Source organism: Myiozetetes cayanensis, unplaced genomic scaffold, assembly GCF_022539395.1.
Source record: "Myiozetetes cayanensis isolate MyiCay16 unplaced genomic scaffold, myiCay2020 scf3, whole genome shotgun sequence".
Taxonomy (NCBI): domain Eukaryota; kingdom Metazoa; phylum Chordata; class Aves; order Passeriformes; family Tyrannidae; genus Myiozetetes; species Myiozetetes cayanensis.
The window spans coordinates 62,985,135-63,008,780 of NW_026087521.1; the positions used below are offsets into that span (position 1 = coordinate 62,985,135).

General features: G+C 36.1%; 1 protein-coding gene across 25 annotated transcripts in view; it reads right to left on the reverse strand.

Moving 5' to 3' along the window:
- The window catches only part of C2CD5 (C2 calcium dependent domain containing 5), a 65,922-nt gene that overhangs the window by 19,228 nt on the left and 23,048 nt on the right, over positions 1–23,646 (reverse strand). For 10 of the 25 annotated variants that reach the window (XM_050325175.1, XM_050325167.1, XM_050325165.1 and 7 more), the window contains 5 exons: positions 20,605–20,713; positions 7,890–8,004; positions 5,406–5,501; positions 3,548–3,739; positions 93–279 (listed from right to left, as the gene is read on the reverse strand). In XM_050325175.1, coding sequence (XP_050181132.1) covers positions 93–279; positions 3,548–3,739; positions 5,406–5,501; positions 7,890–8,004; positions 20,605–20,713 — 699 coding nt within the window. Of the gene's footprint in view, positions 1–92; positions 280–3,547; positions 3,740–5,312; positions 5,502–7,889; positions 8,005–18,764; positions 18,831–20,604; positions 20,714–23,646 lie in introns of all 25 variants that reach the window. The other 15 variants (XM_050325148.1, XM_050325173.1, XM_050325171.1 and 12 more) reach the window with 3 other exon arrangements.

The following is a 23,646-nucleotide window of genomic DNA, read 5'->3' on the forward strand; positions in this document are numbered from 1 at the left end:
TCTAGTCACTCCGAATTCCCCAACATTGGTATGTCTTCTTAAAAAAATACTGTAAGAAAGCCAAAGAAACTGAAGATTCAAACTGTACTCACTGCTAACCCCATCAGCATATTTTCCCCCACGGTGATCTGGATTCTCAGCCCAAACAGAGCATTCATTCCTCTCAGCTTCAGTTTATTCATCAGCTGTGTGTGCACTTCATACTCCATGAATGGCAGGAGGTTACTGATTGAGGTCGCATTTGCTTCAGCTTGAGCTTTCTTCTTCAGACGGCATAACCTGACAAGGCAGAGCAGCGCGTCAGATCAGCAGAGATCAGCACACACAGAGTCCTAATGGACTAGTGAAGATTCAAAGTCATCACAGGGGATTTTGAAGTTTTTTCCTCATTGTATAACTGAATACAATCAGTTTCTTTTTAGCGTATTTTAAAATCCAGTAAAATACTAAATTATCATCAGGAAGATCAAGGCAGATGGAGGCACTGAGTCTCAATAAGTAAGATTTGACTTTTTATAGAAACTGTATTATATTAAACTGTATTATATTAGCATTTAAAATGGGTAACATAAAAAGTAAACTTATCAAACAGAACAATACATAACCTTCACCAGCATTCAAAAATATTCCTTATCAAAGCAGATTATCAAATACAAAATTACACATAATGCATTTTTTGCAAATCACTGAATGATACCTCATTTCTTAAAATACGCTTAAGGACTGTTATCAGACAGAAACAACACTCATCACACAGGATTTTTGTCATAACAGTCTGACAGCATAGAATAAATATGCAACATTAAGACCTTATCTACAGATTCCTGATAAGCATCTACTGGATGTTTAGCTAAACATATTAACACTCCTATCACATAGCAGCAACTGTTAAAACTTTGCCCTGATCATTTCACCACAAATTCTGTAGACAAACACAGCTCTCTTGCTATTGCAAGTTGTCTGGTAGCTGTTAAACACCACCATTATACCCCCTCAAAAAAAAAAATTATTTCAAGGGATAGCTCCTGCAGTAGCCCTTTTCAATTGAGCCTCAGAACTGATGAGGTATATTCTTCTGGATTGCTGCAACTGTAAAATAAAATGCCAGTTCTTTACAAGATATCCTTCAGACTGTGTCATCTGAAAATCTGTATTTTCAGCTTTGCTTTGAGTAAGACCCCAAGTGTAAACATTCATTTCTCTTGCTGCAAACATCAAACACTTCAGGTACCAGCACAGGAAACGACATCTACTGGTAAAACTTTAAACATTCCTATTAATACAGTTATTGAAAACAGACATTGGAATAAAGAAAAAACCCACCCAAGTGCCCTCACAGCTCAAGCATTAACTGGACTGAAAGCACTTATCTTAAAAGAATAAAAGAGAATATAGCAATTCCATCTCTGGCTATATTATGTCAGTCTTATTCCATTCTTTGGGTCTAGTCCTAAAAGCTGAAATTCAAAGCCCACACCAGTGATACTTTCAGAGAGAAATTTTGTTCAAAAGCAGCACATGCCAACTGTCCATTTTAGGTTTACAAACAGGCAACGCTTCCTTCTATGGACCTCATTTGTTATGGACATGATCAGGAAAACATACTAGCTCACTAAATTACAACAAGTTCACGTCAAAATCTTTCTATAGCTTCAGTTTTTTGTTTTGTCAGTTTTTGGGGGTGTTTTCTGAGGAATGGGAATGTTTTAAGAAATGAAATCTTGAGAAAATGAGACATCTGCAAGTGCTCCAGAGACAGAATGGGGACCACTGAGTAACACAAAGTAAATGTCCAAAATGGTGTTAAATACAGAGTTAAATCATAGAATGGCCTGGGTTGGAAGGGACCTTAAAGATAATCCAGCTCCAACCCTCTTGCTGAGGGCAGGGACACCTTTCACTAGACCAGGTTGCTCAGAGCCCCATCCAATCTAGATTTGAACATCTCCAGGACTGGGGCATCCAAAACTTCTCTGGGCAAGCTGGGCCAGTGTCTCATCACCCTCATAATAAAGAATTTCTTTCCAATACCCAATCCAAAGCTATTCTCTGTCAGTTTGAAGCCATTCTCCCTTGTCCTGTCACTCTAGGCCCTTGTAAATAGTCTCTCTGCCTTTCTTGTAGGCTCCTTTCAGGTACTGAGAAGCCCCAACTGGGTCACCCCAAAGCCTTCTCTTCTCCAGGGTAAACAATCCCAATTCTCTCAGCCTTTCTTCCATCCCTCTAATCAACCTGGCTTCCTCTGGGCTTGCTCCAACAGTTCATGGCCTTCCTGTGCTGGGGCCCCAGAGTTGGATGCAGCACTGCAGATGGGGTCTCACCTGAGCAGAGTGGCAGAATCACTTAGAGCTTTGGCCAGTCATGTCTTGAAAATTCCCCAAATATGGAGACTGCACAACCCCCAAGGCAATCATCCCCGCCCCTGACTGTCCTCATGGGTAAGTGGTTTTTCATGCACTCTGAATCTGTCTTCCCTTAGTTGGGCCTCAGCCTCTCACTGTGCAGACCCTGGCTACACGTGCTCTATAACCTCCTTCCAGATACTGGCAGGTTGTTATTAAGTGTCCCTAAATCCCTTCTGTCTCCAGACTGAACAAGTCCAGCACCTGAAGCTTGTCAGCATAGGAGAGGTACTCCTTACTCCCTTGCTGGCCCTCCAAACTTGCTCTATCATTTCCTGATGTCTGTCCTACTCTCAGAGGAGGACAAAAATGAACAGGTACCATATGGACTGGTTCCACTCACTGTGGTGTAACAGGCAAACCTGAAGAAAAAGCAGTCCATCATCCCATCCACATCATGAATAGATTCAACAGGACAGGTCCCACTACAGACTCACTTACACTTGTCATGGCCATCCAGGTAGGTTACAAAACATAAAGCACTACTGTCTCAGCCCAAATGTCCAATCAGCTATTTATCCACGTGGCTGGCCACCCATACAGACTGTATGGGTCCTTCCTTCTTTCCCACTCCAAACCACTTTTTTCCCTTTTCCAAAGCCAAAGACCACAGCATAAACAGGACGTAGCCAACCATTCCACAGAGATGACGTTCAGTTATGGACATCAGCACAGAATTAACACAACTGACTGAAACAGTTCATGAAGGTGAACCTGCCCACAAGCAAGGGAGCTGGAACTCAATGATCTTCAAGGTCCCCTTCCAACCCAAACAATTCTATGATGATTAAGTTTCCAGTGGAAGAGCTGTATCTAACCATGTCAGCTGTCCCAAATAGCAAGTAAAAGCATGAAAAAGTTCACATCCAGTCAGAAAAAAATGTAACAATTTTCACTGGCAATTAAAAATAAAAGCAGAACATTTAGCAAATGTTTATCAACATGGGTAAATTCACAGATGCCCATCAACAGATGTGACACAACACAGAGGGAGGAGTAGGTTGTCCTCCTTTTCCTTTCTCCTGTTCCCTAATACCTAGCAATTCAACATAAGAATATGAAGTTTGATGACATACTGGATTTTAGCAACAGGAATTATTTCAAGGCTCTCCAAAACTTTACTAAGGAAACATTTTGATAGATACCTGGCTTGAATAAGACATCCCTTGCCAATAACTATTGCTTCTACTGGAAGATCAATTGTGGTGAAAAGGACATCAGGAACTTTCTGCTTCCTGCAGTTGTAACAGTAAGTGAGGTGAGCAGGGAATGGCATGTTCAATTCATCATATGGTATATGGCAAAATCCACAACCTGGTGGTGAAGCTTCTTCAATCCTAAAAATACATTATGGAGAACATGCTTAAAACATCTGCATCTTTTTAACAATGATAAATAAGTGCATGTGTATAAACACTACAGAAACCTACTTAAATTATACACTGCAGCTCTACACTGCTCCATTATACCAATGTGATAAGTATTACATTATATGAATTAGAAGAATACAGTTAGGTTAAATGGTACTAGCTAAAACACTATAAATAAAATTTGCATTGAAACTTGTTATGCAGGATTGAGAAAAAATACAACTTATATAAACCATTACTGAGCTGCCTTTAGGAATAACTTCTAAATGTAGTCCATGGTACAACAGTTGGATGCTGCACCAAACACAATGAAAAGTCTCTTTTACATTGATTGTGTCCAAAAACCTACATAAACCCAAGCAGCAGAATATAAACAACAAATCAACCATCCTGAGAAGCAGCACAATATATATTAACATTGTAAGAAGAATAGCAAGATTATTTCCTAAGATAAGGTATTAGGTAAAACTTGAGTTATCCACCTAAAACACTTAGTCCCACTCCTGCACAAACAATACCCAGGAATGACCACTATAAAAATATGACCAAGGAAAGCACAGGCTAACTGCATCACTGCAGATTGATTCTGTTTCACATAAACAATTCTCAGTGATTTTGAAGAGGTGCTTAAGCAAATCTGATAGATTTGGAATATTATTTATCAAAAGACTTTGGCAAACATATTTTGTCTCAAGTATGCCAAGACTCTGAGCAGCATCGAAATACATATTTTGATAAAAGTGCAATTTTCTTTACATTATAAACATGACACTTCTTTCTCTCCATCATATAAGGACTACAAGACCAAGTATTTTTGTTCTGGCTACAATTTTTAAAAGTCTATCTACACCAGAAGATAATGGCCAAAAAAGAATAATAAATAATACCACACTGGCTGGTTTGTTATGGAAAAAGTAATGAGAATGCTAAAGTGTGATAAATAGCCTTGCTTACAGGTACAATAATCCCTTGAAATATTTAAACACTATCTTGATGAACACATAACAAGTTACCAATATGCATTAGTGAATTTAATTATTTTTTCCCCAAAATAACTGTTTGGCAATACCCATTCTTCAAATTTTATTTGCAAAAGCAGAACCGAATGGAAACTTCATGTTTGTCCTTCAGTTTCACAATTTTGTTCATAAACTTCAAATACAACATTTTGTAATAATCTGATACCATCTTTGTTTCACAATCAAGCTATTTAATCTCCCACGCAGCTCTTAAATAGTATAGAGAGCATATATACACATATTACAGCTACAGCTGCTTTTGCCTTACATCATTTATCAAACATCTGTCATTTTTATAGTGTGATATAAAGTTGAGAAAGATACCTGAAGAGCAGCAAAGAAAAAAAAACTGAGTTATGATCTGTGTTAGTAGTCAAACGTGTTACCTTATTCAGACTGTTAGAAATAAAAACAGAATATCTAATTTGGTGCAGAGTTCCATTACTTCTGTGGTTGTTGTTGTTAGTGAAAAGCAGTAAAGTGGTTGGTCCCGCATCCTGCACTGTAACACTGTAACCTACCCTAATAGAGAAGAACTATCTTGGCTCTGAGGAAAAAAATCAACCTCTCCCTTCTCTGACCCTATGGAAAAGAAGCCAGGCTGCCATGACAACCTTTGTTCCAAACAGCCTTCCATGGTGCCATCCTGAAGGAACCTAGGGTTCAGTACAGCTGCTGTGCCAGACGCGGACAAAATACAGACCTCTTCACTATAAGAGAAAAGAATGACAACAAAGTGAATTCCTACTACTCAGCGATGCTTTCATCTAGAACTATCAGATTAAACAGGCTGGTACAAAAGACTCCGTGAATTCAATATTACTATTAATATTGTATATTTGTGCAATTTTATCCGTTCAATCTCACAAACTCTTCTGGCATTTAAACCATTGTATAAATAGGGAGAACTGAACAGAAAGACTAGGGAGCTTTGATCTATGTTATAAATAACAGAACAGAAAGGCTAACCAGGTTTAAGTATGGTTTTCAGTTCTACTGTTAACAACACAGAGAAATACAGCAAACCAACAAAAGCAAAGAAACATTAAAAAAACCAAACAGATGCAATTGTTAACCAAACTAAAATGGAAGTTGAGAGCCTTATCATTCTTTACATTCAATTTTCAAACTGAAGTTACAACACAACACCGACAAGGGTGTTTCTTGGAGGATAAGTAGCAAAACAGCAAAAACTGAGTATGAACAACTAGAAAAATGGCAAATATAGCATTTAAAGTAACTGATAATACTTATTATTTAGGAGTGTTAGAGCTCAGAATGATTACAGAGCTTTTAAAATTTCTCAAATTGTTAAACAAGAAACAAACCTGTAATATTCAGTGCTTAAAATAATATATTAAAACAAAATATGGAGAAAAGTTTCCCCCTATTTCCTAGAATTATACATGTGCCTTTGTAATTTGTTGTTTCTCTTTCCAGAGTAATCTTTCACACGTCTGGCAGGCCAGTACTTACACACAGAGGCTTGTGCTTTAAGCACAGAATAAAGTTGAACTGGCAAGTAAGCATGGGAACTCTAATAAACTATTTCATCAATAATCAAATACTACCACATTAAATTCCTTAAGAAAAATGGAAGGGTGAAGTAACCCAATAGCTGATTGCCTACCTACACTCTGTATATTCTTTCCCTACAGTTAAGGTAGAAAAAAATACAAAATATTCATGCTTTTTACAAGGAGACTGACAGCCAAAGGAATAAATTTTTCATTTTTGTGCAAGTTCATCCCTCAGTGATGGAGTAATTCTGAGGTAAATATGGTCTTTAATACACCAAGCAGGACAGGACATAACCAGAAAAGGCAACATAAGGAATACAAACCATGCCTTGCCTGTAAAGTTCTGTTTTCTACTCTAAATGCACTTCCAAAAACTGGTTTCAAATTTTGTGAAAGATGGAATGTATTTGGTAGTTGTTTTTCTACCTGTAGTGAAGCAATACATGTGATGTGATGTGAGGCAATCAGTGTGACTTCAGACAGGTGCTGTGCCCTCACGAAAGCACCGTATAACTCTATTTCTTTCTTCAACTTTTCAACTGCAAAGTGAAACCAAACTTCTTTTTCCAACTCCTCTCTTTAAAAAAGCAAATCTTCAGTGCTTTTACTTTAAAGTACTTAGGCAAAATCAACTTGACAGAAAGCAAATGCAGATGTCTGAATTTGCTTGTTCCTTTCCTATAGCAATTCAAAACAAATAGTGAACCTGAGTACTTTTGTTTTATACTACCAGATATGCTTGCTCTTCACAGATTACTTTCCAGAGCTAGAGACACTTTCTAGTGTCTCTAGGGGTCAGAGAGAAGGACAACTGGTTAGACAAATCCCAAATTACTTCTCCCAGATTCCAAGCCTCTCACAAAGTTTGTTATTAAGCCCCTAAAATACATAAGATTGGAATTTTCCTTAGCCAAAGGAAACACAGTAAGACAATGGAGTTTTGGAATTCAGTCTCACAAAGACTACTGCAGAGCTGTGGTTTAGTATGTTAAACACTACTGTAAGTCTGAAAGAAAAAAATAATGGCTCACATTTTCCAGAAAGAAATACAGAATATTTACACCTGAAGTATTCTACATCTATCAGGCAGTATATTCTCCTTTAACTTACAATTCGTGCATTCCTAGTAAAGAAAATGCTTTAAATTTGAAGTTTGCCATTTAAGTACTGGTCTGCCAGTTGTTACCCAATAATGAAACTTCAATATGTATACTTCTGGGGAGAGTCTTAATTATTTAGGTAGATTAGGTTTAGAAAACTTCATAGATAAATTAACATTGTTATTACAAAAGCAATTATATAGGCTTTATTAAAAAAAAGTTGTAATATTTGTAAGGAAAACTTGAGACCCAATAAAAACCCAAATCAAACATTTAAAAAAAAGAAAAATCTTATGCTGAAATCTCAAAGTCACTTAAACTCTCTGAATTAGGTATAGTAAACAGGTATATTATAGTATTATAGTAGGTATATTAGACAATACCAACAACCGTGCTGAAATAGTTAATTTTTAATCCACTGAAGATGCAATAAGATTTTCTGTGGCATTTTGAAAATCAAATCATCATCATGATTTACCAAATGCTAGTTGATTCACTGTAGCCCACTACAGCATGACAACCCAATGCCTTGGCATGGGATTTTATTTCTTGTCTGATTTCTGCCCACCATGCATCTCGTGTCTCTGGTTCATCTGAAAGACAAAGTATAAATCAGTTCACTATTCTGCACAATGTCAACATAAAGCTTCATGCAATTAATCTGAAAAGTCAGATTTTTCATATTCAAGTGTTTTGTTGGACCTGGTCACTTTTTATTTCCTAGCTATCACACTTCAAGCAAACACTAATGGGACTTTTTCATTAATTTCCTTGTTTAGCCCCCATGTGAACAGGTTCTGATAAGACGGATAACACCAAAATACTGTAGATGCTGTTCCAATCTCTGCCTACTTAAGGACCACACTGTCAGTTTCCAACAACAGGTAACTTGCAACAAAAGCATCACAGATACTCTCTAATTCTGAAAAACTACTAATAGTAATGAAACAGTATTTGTAATAGTAAAATAATATTTTCTTTGGCTATACACTTGATGCCTTTGAAATAACCTCCACAGTTTTTCCCATTTCAAGTAGTTCTCTATCCGTTAACCAGGTTTTAAAAGAATTTGTTCAAGACTGCATCACTAATCAGACAGTTCTGCAGTACTTCTTTGAGAAGCCATAGGGATTTGAAATTAATGCATATTTACAACATTAAGTAGTACAAGATATATGTTGACTGTGTATTTGTTGCTGTTTTTTTGCTTCGGTATCCTGGCAACTTCACCTTCCACTGTCCCTGCCAACGGACTCTGATTACCTTTATTGTCCTGGAGGTTATATTTTAAATGTATCCTGCTTGCTTTTCTTGAGTACTACATTAAAGATATTTTAAAAAGAGTGCTGCTAGAGTAAGTTTATACAATCCATTTACTTTAACTGCTCAGCAATTAGTTCCCAGAACTAAAGCTCCTGTATCACAATTCTTTTACATATGAAGTCAACAAATATTGACATTTACAATTACAGTTTGTCAGCTGTTTCTTCTATCAAAACTGCTTACCTGTACCAATGAATTTAGCTGAAAACTATGTTAGTTGGATACATAAGGGGAAAACCAGTAACAAACAACAGGCACTCAGTTGCTACCAAGGGTTCTGAGTAGAGAGATTCTTATACAATTTCCCTGAAATCAACTGAACTTTGCACAGATACAACCTTCCAGTCATTGATATCTCCTTGCTGAATCATAATTTCCAATGTCGAGGTCAAAACCTGGGATTCACTGGGAACCAATTTTGTACTATCAGGAATATTTATCGTGTATGATAACCCCATATCATACACTAGGTTCTCTGACAACATGACAAACAAAAATGAAAGATGTAGATATACACATAACTTGAAATTTACTGAAACAAAAACATTGTACAGCAAGATGTCCTTATTCATGAATTTGCCTCAATTTGCATTTAGAACTAGGCTTTCACCTTTCTAAAATAAACTGATGATCATTTTCCAGTTAAAAGGAAGAGCACAGAGGTTCAACTATACGTAACTTTAGATACTAATGTTGTGTAACTCATAGCATTGCACAGACTAACAGCAGCCTGGATGCCCAGACTGAAGTTTATCCAACCTTTGCTTTAAGAAATAAATGCTGAACAGAAAAAAAAATTTACAGTGGAAGTTCTTAGGAATGTTCTCTGCAATTGACAAAAATATACACATTAAGACACAAACCAAAGGGTTTCCATGAACTGATATGTTTCATTATGTCAGAGTTCACTTTAACAGGTTTCAGTGCACTAATGGCAGAATCTTGAGATGCTGCACTTCACACTCTCAGTGTGAAATCACTGTTTAAACCCTTTCACTGACTGGGAATATCAAATGCTGGAGATGATACTCAGTAATCCTGACTCAGATGGCTGGAGCACCTGCTAGCAAAGGGCTCACACATCAGCTTCCAAAACTGAGAATCATACAGAAATAACCCATCACATCATAGGGTTGGAGCTCCCAAGCTCAGCTCTGAGAACCATTTGTGGTATTTCAAGTAGGAGGCAAAATATCTTCTCTTTGGTGTGTGCATCTCTGGACAGAGGCTGTTCCTGCTGCCACCAGGTAGCAGCACTAGGGTTGGTTGAATGGAGCAACTTTAGAAATGGACTGTAAGACAAAAGCTGCATCTGACAAAAAGCAGAGCTGTATGGAAGATATAAGACCATGAGTATATTCTGCAAATGTTCTCTCCAACTCGTTTTGGTGGAATGGAGCAATTCCTCCTTCCCCCTCCAGTCAGTGACTGGAAGATTGCTTTGATAAGGAACATGTTTCTCTCTATAACATAAAAGTGTAAGTAGTAGGAAAAGTGGTTCTCTGACCATGCAGAACAATTCTTGCTCCATGAGACTTGATTACAGGCAGCTGGTTATAAACACTGACTGAACGGTCACACCAATTTTTGTACTTTACCGAAAAACGCCTGCAAAGGAGAAGTACCCTTTTTCTAGACAAAAAAAAAAAAAAAGCCAATTTTCTAATTCATAACTTTTTACACCTTTAGGTACTATGTGGTATAAACTGCTCCTACTTGTCACCAATGACCTTTCTATGACAAAGAGTGCAAGAAAATGTGAAGTCGTGATGAGAGTGAGCAACAGGTGAAGTGAGTGAGGATGAACAGAGAAAGTGCTGTGAAATAAAGATAAGATTACAGACAAGAAAATGACATTGAAAAGGTGTGACATAGTCACAATGAAAACTGAAATGAAATGTTGAAAGAAAACAGGTATGCTTGAGGGGAACAGAAAAGGTAGAAATAGTGACGGGTCCCAAACCCTATGGAAACGTTCAGCTTTCCTACACAAAAATTTATAGCTTAAATTGTTAAAATTTAGGAACAAATCACTAATTTTCTCATCTAGTTTGTCTACAAGAAAGCCTTGTCATAATGGAAAACAAATCCTGTTATGAAGTTGCTCAACACTATGTCTTGAGAATGCAACATTTAACCCTTTATTCTGAGAATCTCTTCAACATCAGTAGTACAAAACTATTAACTACAGTGATATAATGGAGCGTTTTCATTCTTATTATAGATAAGAACAATTTTCGAGCCATTGTCTTCAGTGTAAAAAGGATCAAGCTCAATATATTCAAAACAAATCCAGCAATTTATTATTGCACAAGATCAAATATTTCTCTAAGAGTCATGCATAAACAAGTATTAGTATAGAAGACTTGGACCTCTGCATATCACATGTAAGTATTTTTTTTCTTCCAGAAAGAGGCCAAAAATACAAATCATTATGTTTATATATAAATACTGTAAAATCACAGTTTACATGAACTTACCTTTTTGTATTAAAACACAAAATTATTGTCTACAATTAAAACCAAACACCATGACATTGCAATCATAAGTTGATACAAAACACTGAATGCAGTGCAATGTGTAGCATTCATATTCTTCTGACAAATATTTTCACAAGCAGCCTTTTTTGACACATGAGCCACACAATTTCACATGGGGATGCTGTTGTAGCATTTACAAGTTTAGTAAAGCTAAGGATTTACATAAACAATTAGAGGAGTTAGGAAAGCAGGATGGCATGTGTCCAGTACACTCTGTAAGAGTGCCTGTTGTTTTTTTGCTAAGCAAAAAGCTTAAAGAACTAAGGGTTTGCAAAGCAGATTCAGCAGACAGTAGCCAGAAACGGTGGGTATTTTGGCGCATGCTTGGATCAGGTGACAGTACAGACTGAAAACTATGGCAGCTCACTGAAATGGTTACAGAAAGTAATGGCCCTGGATTCTAGGTGGAAGCAAAAAGGCAAGCATACAGAGCACTCAATCACAAGCTTTTTCTAGCGTATCTACCAAGTAGTTTATAGCAAGGTTTATCTACAACTTGAAGCAGAAAAGTTCGCAAGAAGTTACACTGCTATTATGCGCCTTTTGTTGGAAACCAAAGACTGAATATTCAACCTAGTTTTATTAACGTTTCAAAATTGGCATGATATTGTTTATAAACAAGTGGAAGCAAAGCACACTGTTTCCAGAGTTGAGGACTTGAGAAACAATGTTGTTAACAGCACCAAGTTCTATAAAAATCGTGCCAACTCAGACCTCCTCCAGCTGAAACCTCCCAAGCTTCTTTGATTCAGCAGCTTTAGGAGACACAAACAGCGCCGTACTCAGCTTGTGCCCTAAATGTTCCTTGAGTCAGCTCTATCCACCACCAAGCCACTTATCTCCTTCAAAATATGAGGCTGATTTCCACAAGCTGTACTGTCTATAGGACAATATCCTGTCCAAATCTTTCACCTGGAGATAACCCTGGACACTCCCAATACTTTCTGATTCACAAGAAGCAACACCTTTCCCAAGTTATTTGCTACAGGTTCACTGGTACAGGGTCTTTCAAGATTTAGCCAGAACCTGCATTAAGCTAGGTCCATACAGATTTTTAAAAACTGAATAAAAATTAAGAATGGACTCTTGATTACACAGTTCATCCTCAAGATTTCCTGCATTAAAGCTGAATCCCTAGACATCCTGAGGCAATTACTCCAAAGCAGGAACTGTATGATTCATTTCAACCTGTTATACATTGTATAATTTAGTAAATATTTACATTTATAATGAAACATTCTGAAACAAGGAGGACAATCATACCATGAAAGTTTTCACAGTCTACAAATGACTCATTGTTCTGTTGTCTCAAAAACGGAGACACAAATAATATTATTTCAAATTCAGTCTTTGAGTCAGTAGGCAAAGCCATCACCTACACCTGCCATATCCCCTCTTTTTTGTATCTTCTCAGTTCAAACCTACTAATCAGCTTATACATAAAGAAGTGGGGGATTTTTCTGTAGGTTTGCCTGGTTTGTCACCTTTGTTAGGTTTCCAAGCACCTTTCCCTGGACCTTGAAGTTCTCTTTAATCCTTTCTGGTCATCCCATAAACACTGACATCATCAACTTTCTAAAATATTTAACAATTAAACAAGTGTATGAAAAGACAAATCCTCTTGTCTGCAAACTTAAAACACAAAACTCGGATAGCAAATAACTAAACCTACAACAGATTAACCTAAAACTTAAAAAAAAAAAAATTCCAAGTCTCTACACCCTTGTTAAAAAAAATTACTCCCTATATTCATCTTTAAGACGTGAAAATGAAAACTTAGCTTATGATATGGAAAGCAAAGGAAGTAGATTACTGGGATATATCAAATAAAAACTAAGATACACTAAACCAGTAGCCAACACCACCAAACAGGTACACCTGCTCCTACAAAGCTTAAACTACAAATAAAACATCCAGTCTGAAGAACAATATTGTGCTTTTCTGCCAGATGAAGTCAGAGAGCATGGATCTCATTTCTCAAGCCCAAACTGCTGGATGAGCTAATAAAAAGCAAGTTTAAGTTTGTTTACTTTCTTACAATTCAAGAAATTCTTCAATTGCTCAGGAAACAATTTTAAGACTATTTAGGATTAAAACTGCACCCAGATTTTGTTTGTTTACAGAGATATGAGGTCTTTTAGCTGGTTGATTAAACACAAACCCATTCATCTGCAGGGCAATTTTCTACTGGGGCAAATCACTACATGACCACCAGAAGACTCCAAATGTACATGGCAGAAACCATACAGAAAATTCCATTCCTCATTCCTTTTAGTTAGTGGCAGCTCCCTACTGAGGAGTGTTAGCTTTAATTCCAAGAAAAGCAGTGAGGTGTTCCTCTTAGAACATTTCCATCAAAACTCCTGAATTCTTATATTCTGAATTCCATGAAAACACCCACATCACTGCTAGGAGGCTGGGCAGCACTCTGGCTTTTCTTACAAAACAAAACAAAAAAAAGATACAGAATTAAAAGAATCTCTGTAGCTTTTGTATCTCTTATATGGGTGAATGTATTTAACTCCGAAACATAGGGAATTATACTTCCATTAGGGAGTTTTAAAATGGATCAGGAGATGTTTTTACCTATCTCACTCCTAAATGGGAATTATAAAAATCCTACTTCAAGGTTTGGCTTTTGAAATCCTATCTTAAATCCAACCAGCTAAATCTCTCAGCCATAATATTCCCAAATAACTCTATATTCTCAACATCATCACGCTCCCTTAGAATTATAAAAGCTCAAACTACTGCCCAGAACATAATGAAATGTTAAATATAGGAAATAAATTTGCCTCTGGAAAACCAATTCCAGGCCTAAATATGTACTTTTGTCACTCCAGCTTACAGTTATTACTTTGATCAGCCATTCATCCTAGAATGGTGAAGTCCTCACTAGGTAATAAAGAAACTACTTATTCTATTTTGTGTCTCTGTTCCTTTGTCATCTTGGCACAATAAATACAACCTATTTTAAAACATGAGCAATCTTCAAAGGAGAGCTTCAAACTGCCACAACAAAGGGCCTATTACCCAAAGCTGAGCACACTACACTGTAATAAGACAGGTCTTTCTAAAACACATGGAATCTATTTTATAACTGAAGAAATGGGATGGCCTTATTTGGCACAAAGTGATTCTGCCTCTGAATTTCCTATTCCTTGTTTAGATTCCTTGTGAATGCAGAATCTCTGCATTCATTATTTCTATGCACTCACAACTGCTTATTTTAAGACAAACTAGTCAGAAAGACCTCTTTGAACTTCTGAATCTGAGCCTTTCCTACAGTGCTTTTTGGAGTGAGTTCAGGACCTCAATGAGACTGCACTGAGAGAGACTAAAAGCTCACAACTTACAAAAACGAGTCAAAATATTAGTGCAAAAGGTCAAAGACAAATTGCACTGTCTAACAAAATCTAAAGTACAAACTGAACCAGGAAACAAAAACCAACCCACAACTGTGGTATTTCTTTATAAGAATCATGACATATCGAGGAACTTCAGTCTGTGCACTTTAGAAAGAAAATCTCTTCTGCGTAATTCAGCTCAGATCATGATCTTATCCATGATCCTTATCACAGTTATTTCTACAATCCTGTTACAGTCAGCTAGAACTTGTTTTATCTATATATTTTCCAAGGACAAGTTTACCTGTAATTATGTAGCAGTTGGGAAGGTGTTCTTTGAACCAGAATCATTCTGGTTTTCATCCAACAATAATATATTTTGAGCGAGGCAAGTAGTTCTACAACTGTATGTTTGTAACCACACAATAAAACATAAAAAAAAATGGGAAAAACTCACTGTAATCCATGAAGGAAATGGTATCAAGATAATAGTTTTAGTTAGATCTGTATTTTGAAATTAGGTAGAGTTATGTGCAAGAATAACCAAGATTCCCTCTCTTATTACTATCAATTCAAGGAGAAACTGCAGCTGAGCAGTAAGCAACAGCTTTTTTTGGGCATTTGTGCAAGGAACAGTCTGGGTTGGCTTTCACACCATTAGCCAGATTTCAGAGAGAGTTTTAAATCAACACGAACAGATTAAATAATATTATTTATACTTAGGTAAAGAATTCTAAATAAAGATTTTAAATGCCAAGTTTATTAATTTATGAATTTCTGACAGAACATGTCAATATTATTTTATGCTCACTGACAGTGACCACCCTTTGTTCAGTTATATAAATATCTACTTAGAGCTCTCAAAAAAAATTAATGCACAGTTCCAAAGAAAATTAATTCATTAACATACAAGGGTGTATCTGCTTCAAGAAAGAATATTCAAACACCATTCATATGAACCATAAAAATTACTTAGGAATACTCACTCCTCTGGAAAGGCTGCAGAAAACTAGAGTAAATTATTACCGAAAAACCCCTCACTCTGTTCAGAAAGGGCCTCTGAGAACTGCTTTAACCTCCCATTATCATATCCACACACACTGATGGACAGGAAATTTTCCAAGAAAAGTCAAGAGGTCAAGCTTAAAATGTTGGGGTTTTCCTACTAGTTCTGAAGGATACCCACATCAGACACTAACATAAACATTCTGACAATTTCCACTGCGTTCTTACGAATTGGCCACACTTACACCCCAGAGAGAAGCACAAATTGTAATCTGCACATTCACTGATGTCTGTGTTTCTGTGAAAGAAAAACATTCAGTTACAGAGCCCAAGCATACCCAAGTTTTCCTCTTGCATTTCCTCATATACAAAACCAGCTCCGGAGAATTTCACGCTCCGATAGCGAGACTGGATATCACGCAAGGAGCTCAGGAGATGCTTCGGAATTTTATTAACAATCTTTTATCCTTCCATGTTTCTGACTACTGGAGCTGAAGAAGCACTGCTGGAGCAGCTTCCTGGCTGAGTTTAAAATTCAACTATGTGAAAATTTAACTGTATATGTTGGTGCTATCAAACAGCCATATGGAAAAGCAGCCTCTACTCAACAGGCTCTTGCACTGCCTAAGGAACCTTTCTGCTCTGCATTTAACCTCAGAGTAAACTTTAACAAAGATCCAGTCTTTCAACAGTTTTATATTTATAGTATATCCTTAACATTCTTTTTCAGAGACAGCACCAGTGTGTATCTTCCACTGTATTATGTGCCTTTTTTGTATTTTACAAACATTTAGGCAATTCTGTCATCGAAGCATAAGCCATTCCCAGATGTTTAAGCAGCTTCTTTTCCATTAATGAAATAGTCAGTTTCTACTTGCATGTCTGATTTTCAAGCACCTTCAAATCTCTGACTTTTCAGATGCTCCTGTTGTATCTTACACACAATTAAACAAAGTTCCTTGTCATTTGCTAAAAAAAAAGAAATATCCTTCTATGCTACACAAGTTACTAAGCAAGCCTGAATATTTTCAGAAACTAAAATAATTTTAGCCCACTTATGGTTGTGATTACATTCTTGCTTACAGGCAAGGTAAAGATGTAGCACTGTTTTCCCTAAGCTGTATAAATCTTCTTTAGGCCAAGAATAAACTCTTATTTAGGCCAAGAATTAGTCAATAATGACAGAGTTGGCAATAAAGCTCTAGAAGGTGGAGATGAAAAGAAATGTTCTTCTTTGGTTTCTCAATGACAGATCTGCACAGCACATTCATTATTCCAGTCTAGGACAGAGCAAACTGGCATGCAATCTGCAGCTCTATTATCCGTGACTGATTTACTCTCTTCCTCCTTTCTCCTCTGTCCAGCACACCAAGCACTGCAACAGAAACAGAATTCCAGGAATATGGGTGTAACCTGCCCAGTCCCTAACCAGCAGGGTTAATCAGCTCTTACTACAGACCTACTGACACAGGTCAGGCAACAGAAACACTGTTCTCAGTGTCTCAGACAGTTCTCAGCAAGGTATTAACTCTACAGTGACTGTTTGGTTTAGACCTCTCTACTTCAAAATTTTTAGGTAACAAGTTAACCAAATTTTTAGGTAACATTTTACACCACAGGTATAAAATGCATGAATATATACATATATATATATATGCCTTCTTTTTCCTGCAATTTCTAAAAAAATTAGACTGCAGTTTTGGATATTCTGTCAAGAAACAAATTCAGGACTTCCACTTAGCTTCCCAGGCTTATGTTATGGACCACTTTCTAACCCAGCTCAAGGCACATTTTGTGTCTGTACATAACTAATTTACTCCATTATTCCAACATAATTCTTCCATGGTAACAGCCTGTTAAAATGGTTTGGAAGAAGTAATATTTAATTCAAACTTTTCAAGGTAGCATACAAGGTGAAAAATTTTGACCCATTTTTAACACCTTGGATCAGACTATGCTATACCAGTAATAGAACTGAGAATTTTCTAATATTCTTTTCATATTGAAATTTAATTTTCATACTGAAAGTTAATTATAAAAGATTATCACTTTAGAACAAGCAAAGAAAACAAAAAAAACAGAAAAGCTGATAATTATAATATTACAGAATGCTCACTGTAGCAAGGAATAGGGATACAAAAATAAGCCAACAGCTTTAGGCTCTACCTGTTACTGAACTATTTGTAACATGAAAAAAGTACAGAAGATAATTTAAACTGAACTTTAGAGCATGACCTGGAGCTGCACTGCAACACTGAAGTATCAAGAAGGAAAGTTTGTTTCCAGGGGAAACAAACCCTCAGGGGTCAGCTTTGTACCTTTTTACCTTCTTTCTGCAGCTGTTTAAAGAAGTTCTATATTTTGATCCCTAAAATTGCATACAAAATAGAATATAGGGGCTTTTTTCAAGCTAGGTATTAGACTGATTTAGAAAATCAAATAATTATTCTATAATTCCTGCAAGCTGATTTTATTTTACAATACAATATGTATGAACCGACAAATCCTGGACTACATGGTACCTTTGTCTTTAAACAGGTAGTTCACTATTTTTCATTCTTTGGGGCAATTGTTTACATCTATTATTCAGAACCAAGACATTAATCAATTCCCTGAAATTAACAGAAGTACAGCCATTGTTAAAGAAAGTGCAAGCTCATGCAAAACAAAACAAAACTAACCCACAGTCCCCCCCAAATCAAACCAATAAACCAAAAAAACCCCATTAAACAAAAAAAACCCAAACCAACCAAACAAAAAAATAAACCAAAGCAAAAAGAAATAAATAAATCACACCTGACATGATCCCAACTGTATAAGTAAGAATCCATTCTCTTTCCCTAAATTACTTCCTTCACAGATGCTGAGCTGAAAGTTAGTACAAAATAAGCACCTGAACATTCAGCTTTCCAGATCGATATTAAATTATTCTTAGCAATACTAGTTTACACTAAAACAGTGGTTTGTAATTTTAAAGAAAGTCTTTACCAACATTAAAACATGACATTTAGGCATTTGATGATTAAGCAGATTTAAATTTGAAGCATTAACCTAAATATTCTACAGCATTTCTAAGAACTTCACTGAGCTGCCATAATTTCTGTCAGCATATGTAGTACTGAATGACTAGTAAAATACCTGAATTGAAACTATTCCAGTCTAGCAGTTTGTATGATCTTGTGTTACCCATAATTCCGACAAAGGCTGAGTTCAAAACAGCAAATTAGTAGATCAGTTATAGGAGCAGAATAGTGAAAAAAAACTACCAACAAGAACACAATTGACAACACCAATCCACAGGAACTGGAAAGACACAGACAGCAGAGTTAATAAGAGGCTGAAAGAGAAAGGGAAAAAAGGAGCATGCTATAGCAATCTAGCACTAGGGTGACCAAAGGGTACAGTATATAGCAATTATTGTAATATTGGTAAGTTCCCAATCCACCTTCAAACATTCTTTCCTCTTCTGCATTTTCCTGATTTATTCATCTGCGAGGTTATTTTCTTCCTTTAATATTTTATGGAATGCTTCATGATCATAACTATATCAGAGTCTTTTTCTTCACTTCAGCTACCCTCCCATAGTCATGTGCCTTCACTCCCCCTTTTGCAATATACTGAGTTCCAAGTATCACACATTTTACATTCACTTGTCAGGAGCAATTTTCAAGTCCCATAAAAACACTGCAGCTGTGCAAACATGCATCTCTATCTTTTTCTTATCCTGCTTTCAGTCAGTTGGTAAAAATAAAGGAATGCATAATGCAAGAGATTAGTTTTTAAAACCTCTGAGCAAAACTGATTTTTTTTCTATTTTGTCTCAAATAAATTTATCATACAGTAAATTTTGCATGTAAGAGATCTGTATCAGAAATCTGTTGAAAATACAGCAGCCTAAAATAACTTTGTGGCAAAGAAAGGGAAAACTTGCATTTAAATTATACTTCGACTTTTTTTTCATCTTCTCTTCCCCATATAAATAGCTCTTACAAATAGGAAAAAAGGAACAATACTGTGTAGTCACATGCTTTTAAAAAAACCCTTAAAGTAGGGTTGTTTAATTCAAATCAAGTCCTGGATTTTATTTCATGTTCCCAGTTTATTGAATCCTTAGATCAGCAACAACCTACTTGCTTGGAGAATTGCTTGCCTTGGGCCACGGGAAGAAGAAAGAAAAGAAGATTATTTTTTGTAATTGCTTTTAAAGATGCATTTGCACAAACTTTGTTTTATTACTTCTGACTAGTGCATGCAAAACCACTATAAGTGCTATTTTCACTCTCCTCTGCATTTTGAAGTGCACTGTCAACTCCAGTTTTTTACAGAGTACTCGTCATCTTGTCTCAGTGACTAAACCAACAAAGTCTTCAGAGTCAAAAGTCTTGTAATTCTAACATTAGAACCAGAACATGCAAAATACACATTCCAGTACTGGGATCTCCAGGTAAATATTAAATAAAAATCTTAAAGTACTGTTCAGTATAGGGTTTTTAAGAACAGAACAAAGCTGTAAAGGTTTTATCAAAAGAGGTTAAAAACCACGTATTGAACTAAATTGTAGCCACTAGTCCTTAAGGATTTCAAGGAGCTGAAAATCAGAAAACATTCATAGTTAAGATCAAGCATATCATCTTATTTGTGTTTGAATGGAAAATCTGCATCAAGTTTAAATTCTACAAAGTGGTAAAAAAAATTAATTAAGCCCTCAATAATTCAGAGACAGTTTTCAGTGCAAAGTTACTGATTCAAAGTACTTGATTATAATATTCTTTAACTTGCTGAGGCGTTTCTCACTAAAAACATACCCTCTGAGTAACTCATTTTTCCGGCTTAAATGACTGTATGTAAAATAGTGCTTTTAATATACATTGTTAGAATAGATTTGTATCTACCCAAATGCTGATAGGTTATAAAGATTAGAGGTAGGAGATCATTACGACAGGCCTCGTGCAAGGAGGTCATTCTTGTGTCAACATACCAGGATTGTGGATGCGATCCAGGAGCTTCACAGACCGTGCACTGACAACACCACCAACGTGGACAAGAAAGCCTGGTGGAAAGGTCGTCAGGGTAAAAAATGGAAATTCCTGTTATGATTAAAAACAAACATCACATGATTGCTCACCAACCACTGCTGATTGTCAATAAACATGCAAAGAATCGATAATTTCCCTGAAATACAAGCAGTTACATTAGGCCAAACATGTCTTTCATGAGTGCTACGTAACCATGTGTCTTGATATACCCAGAGTATCATAAAAGCAGAGGTATTATACAGTGTAAGAATACTTTTCCCCCATAGAGTTGTTTCTTAGCACAAGAGTGACAAATAATCAAATTTTTACACACTTGTGTTGATGAAGCCTCTATTGATCCACTTTTACCATGGCAGCTAAACAACAGAAATCTACTTTCGTTAGCTCATACAAAATCAATATTTTTCTCCATCTTGTTGTTACAACTGACTGCAGTTTGTTTCCTCAGCACAGCGTGAAACAAACTGTAGTCTTGCAAGAAGTGATGAATGTTTTATTACAGGAAAACATACCTAAAAAATATTAATGGACTGCTCTGCTCATAAGCTCTAAATATAAGAAGTAAAAATCCATCTTGAAGAATAAATCGTAAGTCTTTGAAATATAACTGTAAGTTCTTAAACCTAAGAAATTCACTTCCAATTAATTCGAATTAATTAGTTTTTACCAATTCATAAGTAAAATGAAGAGTTAATAAATTTGCAAAACACTCAAGAACATTGTTCCTCCAAGAGGCAAAAGTAAGTGATAACAGCAATAACATCATGTTACACGTGACGAAAAAGAAGTCCCACGTGATGAAAAACAAGTCATATTGAAAGGAGTTGAGCCCAAAACTGAAGATTTTATTTTCTACAGAGACATTCTATGAAATGTCTAATATATATGTAATAGCACACTTATGGGGGAAAGGCAATAATTCACGTTCAGCAATTCTAAATGCAGAGAAGCAAAAACACCATGAAAGAAAAATCATGCAATCATGGTTTCTATAATCATAATTGGATAAATGGAAAAAAGAAATACTATGATTTTATGAGAGAAAGTACAGGATAGAATCCTTTCTCACATACTTGAAGCACTTGGAACAGCATAGCTCAACTGAGCTTCTACCTAAACAGCATACATGCTGCAGATTAAATGAGGATGACGGTTCTTCCAGCAATACATGGCATGAAAAGTCCTCTTAAACTAAAACCCAATGTGAATTTAAAAATTAATACTTTAGAATTTTTACTGCCCTTGACACAAGTACTCTTAAAACTTTTAAAAGGTCCTACAAACTTTTAAAGCTTTCTGTATTTTCATTGGGCTTGGACTTTCAAAATCAGCAACCATATATTATCAACAACCAGAGAACAACAAAAAAGGTAACCCCAAACCCCACCAAAACCTGCAGGCATGTCTCATGATCCAATTAAAAAGCAGGAATATTTCACCATAGGACTCTGCAAACCTGTTCAACTAATGTGCCTTCAGGAGCATGTCTATGATCATGCATCTCTAGAGAGTATTACAGTAAAGATTCCCCCAGAAGGTTCTAACAGATCAAAGTGCTTTGCAAGTTACGAGAATAGACAAAAAAGCTCTGACTAAAACAGCCTGAACTCCTTTTCTGAATGTCTTTCTTGCTGAAAAATGGAAAAAATGCAGTACATCAGCATTTTGTTAGAAGCCTATTTCACTGTGGCTCTGTAATAGCAGTTGCTCAGTAATTCTTAAGTATGCTGATAATATTTCTCCCTGTAGAATTCCATGACCCTCATTTTGCCTAACTTATCTTTAAATATCTAACATAGACGTCTACTCTGTCCCTTGAATATAGTCATCCCACTTTACTGGCATTCAGATTATTAGCTTTTCCAGAACTAGAGTAATCAATAAAAAGGTTTACTGCATATGCCACCTACATGAAATTCCATTAAGCCTATACTTGTATTTTGTATATACATATATATACTCAAACTGTGCTAAAACAGTACGGAGTTAACAAAATAAACAACACTCCATGCTCTAAACCTTAAGCAAATCCAATCTTTTTTAACCTATAATGGAGATTCAGAAGTTACTTTCATTTTTTGTTTGTTTTCATAAGGCTGTGTACTGCAAGTAATTTTAACATGTCCAGACTTCCAGTTTGCCTGATCTCCTACACCACAAATCAGGAATAAAACCTCAAATAATGACATGGTTTTCTCTCAATCAGTGTATCAATACTTGCAAGTCTGTATTAAAATACATGGTGAAATTAGACCTATGTCCTATCAGTGAATTCCAGCCACAGACAAATCTGGGTATCAGACTCACTAAACCATTCTGACACGATTCCTTTAACAGTCTCTCATCCATTCTGACACAGATGGAACGCCATTGCTTCATAAAATGGCTTTTCTTTTATCTTCCTTTTTTTTTTTCTTTTTAAGGTCATTTAGAGGTTTGGGGGGTTTTATTATTATATTATTTAAATACTAGTTCCAGCCTCAATTTCCTGTGGTAATCTGTAATACTTCAAAATTACACATCTATGGTTACTGCCAGGAAAACAGAGATTTCATAAGAACCAGATGCTGTGTTCTCATATTACAAATCTCCTCTGTAACTACAATTTGCAAAGGACTATCTTTACATCAGGGTCATTTAAGCAAAGTATTCCAGTGTGTGACAAAACAGGATGAACAAAATTTCCAAGCTACAACTGAAGATGATCAATCATTTTACCAATACCAACTCACTGTGCCACTTCACAGTCATTGATTGCATAGACCCCAAAAGTCTGCCACTGGCTTTGTCCTTGTAATTACACAGAGATTTTATAGTTGGTATTTGGGGGATGTTTGATAAGGTTACATAAAATTCTCATTAATATTTGCTTAATACAATGTTTAAAAGTGTCTGTGTACACACATAACATGTATTGCTAGTATTCTTTTTAGAACTACGTTTCATACAAAGACAGACAAAATGATGAAAAAGCAGATGGAACA